The 13,179-nt window shown below is 39.4% G+C and overlaps 1 protein-coding gene across 31 annotated transcripts in view; it reads left to right on the top strand.

The window, feature by feature from the left end:
* The first annotated feature begins 305 nt into the window (after window positions 1-305).
* SLMAP (sarcolemma associated protein) overlaps window positions 306-13,179 on the top strand; it is a 148,703-nt gene continuing 135,829 nt past the window's right edge. For all 31 annotated transcript variants that reach the window (XM_053219187.1, XM_053219188.1, XM_027039071.2 and 28 more), the window contains exon 1: window positions 306-1,293. In XM_053219187.1, the coding sequence (XP_053075162.1) occupies window positions 1,096-1,293 (198 nt within the window). In that variant the 5' untranslated portion in view covers window positions 306-1,095. The remainder of the gene's footprint in view (window positions 1,294-13,179) is intronic.

Here is a 13,179-nt window from a genome sequence, read left to right as displayed (position 1 = left end):
CCTGCCTTGTCGGGCACAGCCTGAGCGTGTTCCACCGGCCGCGAGTGGTGGAGGCTGCGGCGGACCCAGCCCGGGGCCTCCAGGCCTCTCCCCCAATCTCCGGGCCAGCCTCCCTCCCCCACCTCCTCGTCCGCTGGGAGCTGCGGCTGCCTGAGATGCGACCCTCGTGGGGGCGACCCTGAAGGAAGGCTGCCCGTGTGCTGAGCAGCAGCCAGGAGCTCAGACGTCCAGGGACCAACTTCCTGCCGGCCGAGACCCCCCAAGCCTCCCCGGGGTTGCGCCTCGCTCGGTCCGTACCGGCCTGCCGAGCCGGATCCCCGCCCTGGGCGCGGGGACGCCCGCCAGGTGCCCGGGAGTCCCCACTCGGCCGCTGCCCGCGCCTCTGCCTGTCCCCGTTCCTCGCGCCAAGGACCCCAGCCACCGCTGCCTCGGCTCGTGCCAGGGACCCCGTGCCACCTCCCGGGTGGCCTCCGTGCAGCAAGAGCAATGCAGACTGTCCCGCTGGCCGTCTAGACCCCCTCACCGACCCCCTCGCCCCTGCCCTTCCACTCTCGAGGCCCTCGAAGACGGGCGGTGGCTGCCCAGAGGTGCTCGGCTACACCTTCCTTCGGCCCAAAAGGACCTTCCTGGCCGCACGGAACCGACCCTTCCTTCATGCTGCAGTGCTGCAACATTTCCGCCACCGAGGGGGAAAAGCGGCCGCGATCCCAAACAAAACACAAGAATTGGTGTGTGACTCATCTGCTTGGATACCTCCAGTCCTTGAACTGTCTTCCAGGAGTTTTCTTAGCCAGAGCTGACCGATGTTTGAGCCTTTTCTTCCCAGGGAAGAGGATGGACTGAAAGCTGCCAGTCGGGGACTTTGTCTGATCAGGGCGCTGCTGGGTTTTAAAGGAGGTGATGGGGCTTGCGCTGGCTTGTCTTCCCACTCAAGTGAAGAGTTGTTGATGTTCACTGGTTATGCTTAGACAATGCGCAGTTTGTTTTAATTTAAAATTTTGGGGGGGATAGGGGTATAAGCTTGTGAAGGGCAGTCCGGATCCGGTGGAACTCCTCTTTGTCCCTTGGTAGGAGAGACACCCCAGTCTGTCCTCGATGCCGTCAGCCTTGGCCATCTTCACTTGCCGCCCGAACTCGCACCCATTTCAGGAGCGCCATGTCTACCTGGACGAACCTATTAAAATCGGCCGCTCCGTGGCCCGCTGTCGACCAGCTCAGAATAATGCTACCTTTGATTGCAAAGTGCTGTCAAGGAACCACGCTCTCGTCTGGTTTGATCACAAGACGGGCAAGGTAATGTCACCACGTTATCTAACAATCTTTACTTTTCGTTTCCCTTTGCCCTTTCTGCGTAATATATGCAGGATCCCAGCGTTGCACCCAGAGGAGACTTTCAGCAAGGCCATGGAAGCAACTTTTTGTGTGTCTGATTCTATTGGAAGTTTAGTTGAGGTGGTTGAATGGAAACAGAGAAGGTACTGTAATTAAATGCCTCGGGAGGGCGATGGCATCTTGATAATGTGGTCATTCCCAGTGAAATCCCAAACCCTAATTCATTTCGGAAAACTAGATAGTGAAACTTGGCTTCTTGCTTCCAGTCTGAATTTGCGCTTCAGTGCTTTAGTAAGCAAGCAGCAGTTTCCAAAGCAATGCAGGGAATCTGTGGCTGGTATTACACTGAGGCTCAGGTGTCTCAGTGGTGAGATGTAGTTAACACATAGCTTTTAATTGAGTGCAGATCAGGGTCTTCCTAGTAAGGACAGTTGTTTGTGTAAATTTACATTTTTGAAAGATTTGATACATATTTACCCATGAACGAGTAATTTGCAATTTTAAAAGCCAATTTCATTTAAGCACTAATAACTGTAACTTTACATTTTCAGTTTTGTTTGCAAGATGGATGAACATACATATATTGCTTTTGAAAATCACTTTTTGATGTTTCCTGCGAGAACTTATAAAAAATACTTAATGCATACTTACAGAGGTGATTTTTAAAAATCAGTGTTAAGAAATTAATTTATTTGAAATTATTTCCCAGTTCTGTCAATTGCATTACCTCGATGTGATAGGATGAATTTAATGCTCTTTATTTTAAGTGTGACTCTTTTGCATTTTATATTGGTGCCCTAATTTATTCTGTAGTGGGTGCTTATATTTTAAGAATGCAAGAAAAAAAAATAAAGCCCTTTTAATTTTTAAAACTCTTTATGTGTGTGGAGAATATACTAAAGAACTGATTTTTGTCCTTATACCTCAGGTTTTAGTTAAGCTATTGTTTCAGTTCCAACTTAGAGTAAGTTATGTAAGACTAATAGGAATACCTTGGGTTTCACCTCCTGACTTTTTGCTCTCTCTGAGTTAAATGATTAGGTCTTTTTTAAAGGAAGAATTTAAGTCTTGAAGAGTAGGGTTTTGAAATGAAAGAAGCCTGAGCCTAAAAAACAAAACAAAACAAAACAAAAAAAAAAGAGAAAACATTATTTCTGTTGCTACTGAATTAAGGAATTATTATATAAATCATTTTTTAAAGAAAGGAGGAAAAGATTGTGCTTGCATAATACCTATGCCCTACTCTGTGTGTAGGATGAGAACTGAAAAATATGTTAATTTTTCTGTATAACACCAGATGTTCATTTACCTATGGAACAGACCCTTTTTTTCTCCCTGGAAACTAAAATTTGGATGCCTAAAAGACTTCATGGATTACCCATAAGCATTTAAAGTGAGTGTTCACAAAACTCATCTTTCCAGCTATCAAATTCAAACATCAGTTAACTGCTAGTGTCCTAACTTAATCAGCTTTACCTTTTTGTCTAAGCTAAGGTCCAACTTAATCAGATAACAGGTTTCCTTAAAGTACATAATCTGCAAATGCACCTTCTTTGATACACTATTCAAAGGAGACTCAGATTTTTTCTATTACTTATTTAAAAAATAGTGGTTATATGAACAGTGTGTTTCATGGCTATACTAAAACTCTCACAATAGGTTATTTTAAGATGGCTAAGGATAGATCAATAGTGAGTATTGTATAAATTGAGATGACGTTAAAATTTTTAATGGAATTTGTAATTAGAAAAAACTTTAAAAGATGTATAGCTTATTTCCATTTTCACTTTTTTTCTGCTTTAGCTAGAAACACTTCAGGACATGAAGTCATTACTTTAGGCATAGATATAATTATTGATTGTTGTACAAACTAATTTAGTTAAAACAAATAGCCTGTCGGATTTTGCCATGTGATCAAATTGTTTTATGAATTATTTAAATTTTAGGTTTGAACAGACATGTTTTTATTGAGCACCTATTATGTGCCAGATATCCTGAGATACACAAGTCCAAAGAAAATCCATCGTTCGACCAAATATTACTTATTGTTTTCTATGTGTGAAATTTCCTGTTTGAGGATATCTCCTAACAAAAGTCACTAAGCCTAATATATATTCCCAGCAAATTTCTTTGTACAACACCAGAATCCCCTCCTTCTGCAAGCATCACCTTAGGCAAGTTTGTATTTTTATTTTATTTTATTTTATTTTATTTTATTTTATTTTATTTTATTTTATTTTATTTTATTTTATTTTATTTTATTTATTTTTTGGGGGGGAAGAGAGAGAGAGAGAGAAAGGGAGAGAATGAGAACGAACATGAGCTGGGAAAGGGAAGAGAGAGAGAATTTTAAGCAGACTCCATGCTGTCAGCACAGAGCCTGGCATGGGGCTCAAACTCTCAAACCGTGAGATCATGACCTGAGCCAGAATCGAGTCAGACGTTTAACCAACTGAGTCACCCAGGCACCCCCAAGTTTTTATTTTTCAAACGTCTTCAAACTTTAGTTTTGTCTCCTGGGGATAATAATGGTACCTACTCTTGTTTTCAGGATTGAGATAATCATGTAAATTACTGAGCACCTTTTCAGGTCCTTATTAAGAGGTCAGTACTTAGGGAGGAGGGTGTTTAAGGTGGGGAAACAGGGAACCATTTAGGCAGCTCTTTGCAATTTGCTGTATTGCTGTGGAGTCTTAGGAAGGTAATGACAATTGTTTTTCTTTCATGTGATGGCATATGTAGAAATAATTTTTAAAATTGAAACAAATGAAGTTGAGAACTTTGTTCAAATTGGCACTTTCCCCGGGAGGTGGAAAATTGGAGTAATATGCCCTTCGGTTGACTTTTACCTTGGGACTTTTGCATTTGGCACTGGCCATTAAAGGAGACCCATGAAAAGCTGGAGGAAGTAATGGGGCATTTGGGTGGCTCAGTCAGTTAAGCATCTGACTCTTGATTTTGGCTCAGATCATGATCTCACTGTAGGTTTGAGCCCTGCATCACGCTTGGTGCTGACAGTGCCGGGCCTAGTTGGGATTCGGTTTGTTTCCCTTTCTCTCTGCCCCTCCCTGCATGCGCGCTCTCTCTCTCTCTCTCTCTCTCTCTCTCAAAAATAAATAAAGAGCTGGAAGAAGTAATAAACACGAAGCTTTCTGATTATTTAAGTAATACATGTTCGTTGTAGAAAATTTGGAAAACAGGGGCGCCTGGGTGGCTCAGTTGGTTAAGCGTCCGACTTCAGCTCAGGTCACGATCTCGCGATCTGCGAGTTCGAGCCCCGCGTCGGGCTCTGGGCTGATGGCTCAGAGCCTGGATCCTGCTTTTGATTCTGTGTTTCCCTCTCTCTCTGCCCCTCCCTCGTTCATGCTGTGTCTCTCACTGTTTCAAAAATAAATAAAACGTTAAAAAAAATTAAAAAAAAAAAAGAAAATTTGGAAAACATAGGCACATGGAAATCTAGGTGATGCTTTTTAAAAAAATGTTTATTTATTTATGTATCTTGAGAGAGAGTGTGTGAGCCTGATGTTGGGCTCAATCCCATGAACTGTGAGATTGTGACCTGAGCCGAAATCGAGTATCGGTCACTTAATAGACTGAGCCACCCACATGCCCTTAGGTGATACTTTTTTAATGCTAAGTGTGGAATGTGTTATGGTACTTAAAACCTGCTTGTTGGAGAGCAACAGCTTTGTGACAAAGTGGAATTTAATAAGTTTTCCCAAATCATCTACTTAGGGGTGTAGCAGTTGGTTTTTGCCCTGCTTGGATGCTGGCCCTGTGTACATCCTTCACTTCTTTTTGGAGGTCAGACTCTTGAAATAAGATGGCAGATAATGGAATGTTTTTAATCCTTCCATTGTTCCAAGGTACCACTGAAGAAGCAAATCTCTCCATGTGGTGGTTACATAGAAGGGATAGTGAGTCGACTACCTCCTGATTTCGGTGGTCCCACTTGATTTGAGGCTTTATGGACAAGTGATAGTCTAGTGGTTGATACGGCAGTCTATTTCCACTCTTACTCTAGTTTACTTAGTAATTAGTAATAAGTGGTAGTAGTAGGAGTATTCTACTTCCAGTTTCACTTTTTTATTTAATTTTTTGCATATTTTTGAGCACCTGTTCTATCATGATCTGTTTTAGTGGAGGGCACAGTGATGAGAGGGAAGAAAACGACAAAAACTGGGAAGAGATTGTCACTCCTTCTTTCTAGGAACCTATGTTTTAGATAGAGAGGGTGACTATACACTTTGAGAATAGTTGATTGAGACAAGATAGTATTAAATAAGTTTAAATGGCAAGAGTGATGGTGTTTTAATTCGACTTTAAAATAGGGGTGGATAGTTACACACTAAGGAAAGGTATCCTTTTTTGGGTGGTTTTTGCGTGTTTTGAGGAGATGAGAGTAAAATAAAACAGACAAAAGCAGATAATTTTGAATGAGTTTGACATCTTCCCATCACTGATGAAATCGATTTTGTTGGATTCGAGAGTGTTTTTGGAGAGTAGCTATGGGTGAACATCCATTCTGTGTGATGTTTTATGTTTGTATCTCTTTTTTATACTTAGTTGTCAGACCATGAAACAGAGGGTGTGTCTGCCTTCTATCTGTCTCTTATTTTGTATAAAGTAGATGCTGAGTAACTGAAGCTGAGTAGATAGTTGTGGAGTACCTTAATTACCAAGGGCATGGATTCATGCACTATGGGAGACCAGGGAAAGTTCTGTGCGCTGACATAACAGAACCACCATTTAAAAGTGATACAACAACAATATGTAGGGAGGCCTGGAGCAAGGGCAAATGGGTAACTGCTTAATTAACACTTGTTGTGCACTAACTATGTACCATGTCCTGTTCTAACTGCTTTACATGTTAACAGTTAATCCTTAAATAACTATTTAAGATAGGTGCTTATTTTTCCCATATTAACCTTTGAGGAAATTAAGGCACAGAAAGATTAGATTAGATTAATTTGCCTAAATTCACATAGCTATTAAATGGTAGAGCCAGGATTTGAATGTAGGCATTTGGACTCTTAACTCTAGGGAGTCTAGAACCCAAGCTCTTAACTTCTCTGCTATTCCAAGGCTTTGTAACAGTTTAGATATGATGTCATTTTGTAAGGGCATAGACCAGGCTCACAGTAGGAATAAAAATGATTAAATGCCAGAAAGTGAGAAAAGACAAATATATTATCTTGCCTATTAGGACTTGAGCAAAAAGAGAGGTTCTGTAAGTTCTGGAGATTTTAGGGATGATTCATGGATGAGATCCAATTTGAGACAGACCTTAGGACTTAAAGTAAGGCAGATGTAAATAACGGATGTAAATACCAGGAGAAGGAGTTTTGGGTGAGAAGAATTACTGAAGTAAAGACATAAAAGCAGGTATGATATGTCACATTCCAAGGACATTGCAAGGAAGCCATTGAAAGAGAAGAATCTCCAGAATTTGATAGCCAAGATAATTGCTTCTTCCCCGCATCTAAATATGACAGCAGAGATCCTGGCCTCAGCTTTTGGAAAATATCAGATCATTGATTTTATTTGTTTGTGTATTGCTTTACCAGATTTTTTTGTTGATAGAAGTAAAAATGTCATTAAGAGGTGCTGGTTTTTGTGAGAAAGCGTTATAATCGACCAATGTTATGTTTAAGACACGTTGATGTAAACATGTTTAGAAGGCCAAGTTGTGTATCCAAAACACGGATTCATTTCACACTTTTCACAATAGTGGAAAATTAATGAAACATTTTATCTATTCAAGCTGTTAAAAATATGAGTGGTGTATATACTTGAAACCTTTTTTTTTTTTTTTTTCCTGCTTAGGTATTTGACTTTACTTCTTAGGTTGAATCTACTCTTTGCCTTCTCAGGCTCCTATTTGTTTTTTTCAAGTGGTATTTATGTTAGAGCTTAGTATCTATTCTCTTTGGTAAATAGGGAGGAGAGTGTCTGTCATTTAGACTTTTAAGTGAAAAGACTGAGATTGGTTCTTAATGTATGTCAGTTACTTAAATCAAGAAAAATGATGGCATTTGTTAGCTGCGGAAATGTTCTAAGGATTCTCCTGCTGGTGCTTCTCTCTCTGCCACTAGAAATGAATGAACAGTTTCCAAGTCTCCTCAAAAATCTTAATTGTTGCCCTGTTAATTTTTAACTTGATGTACAAACCCATTCAAAATCTCTCTCATTTCTCCTTTTTCCAGCTCCATCTTCTTACTTTTTTTCCCTTTGCCCCAAACTCTGTGCAGTAGCTGTGTGACAGTGCTCACTGTTCCTAGAACAAGTGCCTTTTTTGCTGTTTTGTCTTCCAGAATGACCTTTCCCCTTCATCCCTCGAGGCCCAGTTCCAATGTGAAACCTTCCCTAACTCCCACTGACTAAAGAATTAATTGCTGCTTCCTTTATACTTCCATAGAACTTTGTATATAATTTCAGTATGGGACACAGACAACAAAATAACTATAATGCAAATGTGCTGTTGCCCTGCCAGATGTGAGCTCTTGAGAACAAGGGGATAGGCACTACACAAATGTTTGAATGAGTGATGTCTGAACAATGGAGCAGTCTGTACTTCTACAAACCCTGAGGGGGGTCAAAGGGCAGAAGGTCATTTGAGTTAGTTCCTAATTTGAGATCATGGACTCAATTACCAATAGGTAGTCTTTGTATAAATCATTCCTTATTGAGAATTTGCAGTGTGCAGGATGCTTTGCTAAGCGTTTTGGGACCATAGATAATCTTGTGTTTGGTGATATTAATTTTGAGGTATTACATACATATCCACTCTCATGCAAAATACTACTTTTGTTTTAAGGATTTTATAGTCAGAGTACTTTCTTATTTCACTTGATATGTGTAACCCTCTTACACATATCTAGGAGGTAGGTAGAGCAGCGACAGGCTGGTTGCATTTTATCCTAAAGGAGTTGGATGTTTAGAGGTTACTGGTACAAGGTCATCTATTAGTAACTATGGGAGTTGGGACCAGAATCTACATTTTGCTCTACTCCCCTCAGCCCCCCCCGAAATGAAACCAACTGCTAGACATTTATTCTAAACTATCTTATGGACTGAACAGTTATTATAATGAAAATTTGCCTTTTGCTCTCTTGAAAAATAGGCTAAGTTATAATTTTCTGGGAGCATAACTGAAATCGTATCATATGACAAGACTTTCAAAGACTATGTGAACCTGAGTTAATTATTTCTCTGAGTCAGCTAGTATTTTTTAAACATACCTCTATTACTTCCAGCAGTAAATATATTTTTTCTTAGGTTTGCATTCAGGCAACTGATTTGGATTTGGGTGTTTATGCAAATAACTGAAACAGCCTTGGAAAAACTTGCCTCCCATGTAAATCTTTTATCCTTAAGGAGTGTGGCTGTTAGGTATAAAGAAGAAAAGTTGAAAAGTTTGTATAGGCATTTGAAAACATGGAAGTTTTTGGTGATTAGTACTGTATTCTTTGCCAATTATTTAATTTGGGTTAGATTTTAATTTAAAGGTGTAAGAAACTTTGTTTTCTTATTTACTTGTATTAAGGTTTTGTCAGTACTTTCAGGCTTATAGGTTTGTCTACATTTATAACTACTGTTTTTTTTCTGGCTGAGCCAAGCAGAATGAATTTCCAATATGGACTTTTAAGCTGTTACTTCTTATTTTTTACTTCTGCAAATATCAGGAATACATTCTCAAAAATTCAAGCAATAGGAATCTATATAGAGAATATATATGTCCTCCTGAACATAGGTACCTCCCATCCTCCTTCCCTACTACAGAAGTAACTGTTATTATTAGTTTGGCATATAATTTTCAAAACTTTTTTCTGTGTATTTACCTACTTGGGTATGTAGGTAAAGAAACAGTTTTCTGTTACTTTTTTTCATAAGTGATTGGGTGATAATTTAAAATATACTTTTGGGGCACCTATAGGTGGCTCAGTCAGTTAAGCTTCTGACTCTTGATTTTGGCTCAGGTCATGATCTCGTGGTTTGTGGGATCTAGCCCCGTGTCGGGCTCATGGAGCCTGCTTGGGACTCCCCACCACCCGTCTTTCTTCTACCCATGCGCACGTGCACTCTCTCAAAAGCAATGTTTTTTAAAAATGTACTTTTTAGCTGATGATATTAAGTGAATTGTGGTAGGCTTATCTGAAATATGTTAATATGCTCTGAGTTCTGACCAGTGTCCAGACTTCTGTAAAAGTGATAGCTATCATTTATTGAGTATTTACCAGGTGGTGTGCTAAGAGTTATATGTATTGTCTCATTTAATCCTCACAACAAACTTCTGAAGTAGGTAGTATTATCATCCTGTTTACAGATGAGAAAACTGAGGTTCAGAGAGGTGAAGGAATTTGTTCAGGGTAACAAAGATGGTAGTAGAGTCAGGATTCAGACCCCAGTCATCTGATTGTAGAATGCACACTTTTCGACCACTCTGTTGCTTGCTACCTCAGCACTCTTCATCATTAATCTCATCACCAGCCTGTTAGTGAAAAACAGATCAGAAGAAAAAAAATGCATTAAATAAAAACCTTATTGTCTATTAACTCTTAGATATTTTGATAGTAAATCAGTTTAGTATTTTTTTTTTAATGTTTATTTTTTTTGGGGGGGGAGGGGCAGAGAGAGAGGGAGACACCAAATCTGAAGCAGGCTCCAGGCTCCGAGTTGTCAGCACAGAGCCTGATGCGGGGCTTGAACCCACGAACCTTGAGGTCATGACCTGAGCTGAAGTTGGACACTTAACTGACTGAGTCACCCAAGTGCCCCCATCAGTTTAGAGTTTTAATTGAAGATTAGTTCCTCAAACAGTATTTATTAATCACTTAATATTTTACAGATTGAATAAAAACAACTCTTTATGTGTAAGGATACTGGAGTATCACTGTTCGGATACTATAATAAACAAAAAAATGATACTTTTTTTTTTTTACATCAGATAATTTCTAAGTTTAGTATGTTTGGAGTTGTGTTTTATTAAAACAATTTTTTTTCAATGTTTATTTATTTTTGCGAAAGAGAGAGAGCGTGAGCAGGGGAGGGGCAAAGGGACAGGGAGATACAGAATCTGAAGCCGGCTCCATGCTCCGAGCTGTCAGCCTAGAGCCTGATGCGGGGCTTGAACCTGTGAACTGCGAGATCATGACCTGAGTCGAGGTTAGATGCCCAACTGACTGAGCCACCCAGGCGCCCCAGGAGGTTGTGTTTTAAATAGAATGTGTGTGGGGGCACGCCTGGGTGGCTCAGTCGGTTGAGTGACTGACTTCGGCTCAGGTCATGATCTCACGGTTTGTGAGTTCGAGCCCTGCTTTGGACTCTGTGCTGACAGCTCAGAGCCTGGAGCCTGCTTCTGATTCTGTGTCTCCCTCTCTCTTTCTGCCCCTCCCCCACTCATGCTCTGTCTCTGTCTCAGAAATGAATAAAATAAACATTAAAAAAAATTTAAATAGAATGTGTATGTATATATGTATGTATGACCTCCCCATAAGTATATCTATTACAGAAAAAATGACTATTTTGTTTTTTTATTGTTTCTTGAAATATTAACTATAGTATTAGATGCTAGTTACAAAGTTCCTTCTGTTTCAAAAATTAAGGGCTAGAAAACAAGATCATGCTGTATGTAACCAGTATAGGAATGGTAGTTACGCTTGTAGAGTAAACAAAATTTTTAGTTTTGAATTTTTTCAAACAGTTTGCATGGTAAAACGGAATGTTATAGAGTTGCCATCTAACCTAGCAATTCTACTCCTATGTATATACCCAAGAGTAATGAAAGCATATGTCCATACAAAAACTTGTATGAATGTTCATAGTAGCATTATTCATAATAATAAAAAAAAGTGGGAAGAACCCAAATTTACCATCAACTGATGAATGGATAAATAAAATGTGGTATACCATGTAATGGAATGTTACTCAACAATAAAGTGGAATTATGTACTTCTACATAGTACAGCATCGATGAACCTTGGAAACACTATGTTAAGTGGAAGCTGGACACAAAAGGCCACATGTTGTATTCTATTTGTATGAAATGTGTAGGATAGGCGATTCCATAAAGAGAAAGTAGATTAGTGGTTGCCAGGGTTTGGGAGTAACAGGGAGTGTGATGGTTAATTTTATATGTCACCTTGGCTAGGCCACAGTTTCCAGTTTTTAGTCAAATACCAGTCTAGATGTTGCTGTGAAGGTACTTTTAAAATGTGATTAGCATTTAAGTCAGTAGATATTGAGTAAAGCAGATTATCCTTCAGAATGTGGGTTGGCCTCATTCAGTTAGTTGAAGCCCTTAAGAGAAAAAACTGAGGTTCTTCTGAAGGAATTCTGCCTTCATAGAACCATCATACTCAAGACTGCAATAGCAACTCTTCCCTGTGTCTCTAGCCTGCTGGCTTGCCCTGCAGATTTCGGACCTGACAGTCCACACAGTCACATGAACCAATTCTTTGAAATAAATCTCTCTGTTTATATACACACATCCTATTTATTGGTCCTGTTTCTCTTAAGAACCCTGACTAATACAGAGAGTGACTGCTAAATGGTATGGGTTTCTTTTTGAGATGACGAAAATGTTATGAAATTGATTGCGGTGATGGTTGCACCACTCCGAAATGTACACTTTAAATCAGTGAATTGTGTGGCGTATGAATTATATCTCAAAAAAGCTCTTCTAAAAAAAAAGAATGCTAGATGGAGTAATAGGTTAGTGAAAACAGATTAGGGTGTAGGAAGTAGAAGAGTGCAGAACAACTGTTCAAATGTGGGTGGGATTAGCAGAGCTGCTTTTGAAGTGCCATGTAGCTTAATATTTGTCACTACTTCCTTAGTGTACCTTATTGGTAGACGTTTGTTCTAAAAACTTTAGTAGATGGAGAGGGTTTCCAATATTGAAATGTTTATTAATATGCACAGTTCTGATATTACTGACGAGTTGTAGTATCAAGGTCTTAATGTGGGAGTTGGCAAATGGTGGAAAGATACAGTTTAAAAGCTCCAGTCTGAATCTGGGAAGCGTAAGGTAATTTATTTACCAGTGAATCTTTTTTTTAATTGAAGTATAGTTGACATACAGTGTTACATTAGTTTCAGGTGTACAACATAGTGATTGTACTGCTCTATATATTGTGCTATGCTGAACACAAGTGTTCCTATTACCATCTGTCACCATACAATGCTGTTACAATACCATGTTCCCTATGCTGTACCTTTTATCTGCGTGACTATTCATTCCATAACTAGAAGCTTGTATCTCCCACTCCTCTTCATCCATTTTGCCCATCCCTCCACATTCCTCCCCTCTGGCAACCATCAGTTTGCTCTCTGTATATATGGGTCTGTTTCCGCTATTTGTTTGTTTGTTTATTCATTTATTTTGGTTTTTTTTTTTTGGTTCCACATGTAGGTGGAATCATGTACTATTTGTCTTTCTCTATCTGGCTTATTTCACTTAGCAAAATACCCTCTAGGTCTATCCATGTTGTCACAGATGGCAAAATCTCTTTTTTTTATGGCTGAGTAATATTCCACTGTGTGTGTGTGTGTGTGTGTGTGTGTGTGTGTGTGTGTATACACACACTACATCTTCTTTATTCATCTGTCAAGTGGACACTTGGGTTGCTTCCATATCTTGGCTATTGTAAATAACGCTGCAGTAAACATAGGAGTGTCATCAGTGAATCGTTTGGGTATGCAGACATATAGAGGGTGGATAAAAGATTATTAGAATGAATGATGTTGTCTTGACTAGAATAAATTATTCACTTATAGTTGAACTTAGATTGTGACCATTATGCATTCCTATTCTTTAACAAGTATCTGACTGTTTAATGCTTGCAT

Source organism: Acinonyx jubatus, chromosome A2, assembly GCF_027475565.1.
Source record: "Acinonyx jubatus isolate Ajub_Pintada_27869175 chromosome A2, VMU_Ajub_asm_v1.0, whole genome shotgun sequence".
In the NCBI taxonomy this organism is placed as follows: domain Eukaryota; kingdom Metazoa; phylum Chordata; class Mammalia; order Carnivora; family Felidae; genus Acinonyx; species Acinonyx jubatus.
Note: the sequence above shows the minus strand (reverse complement) of the source record. Positions and strands in the feature narration are given on the sequence as shown.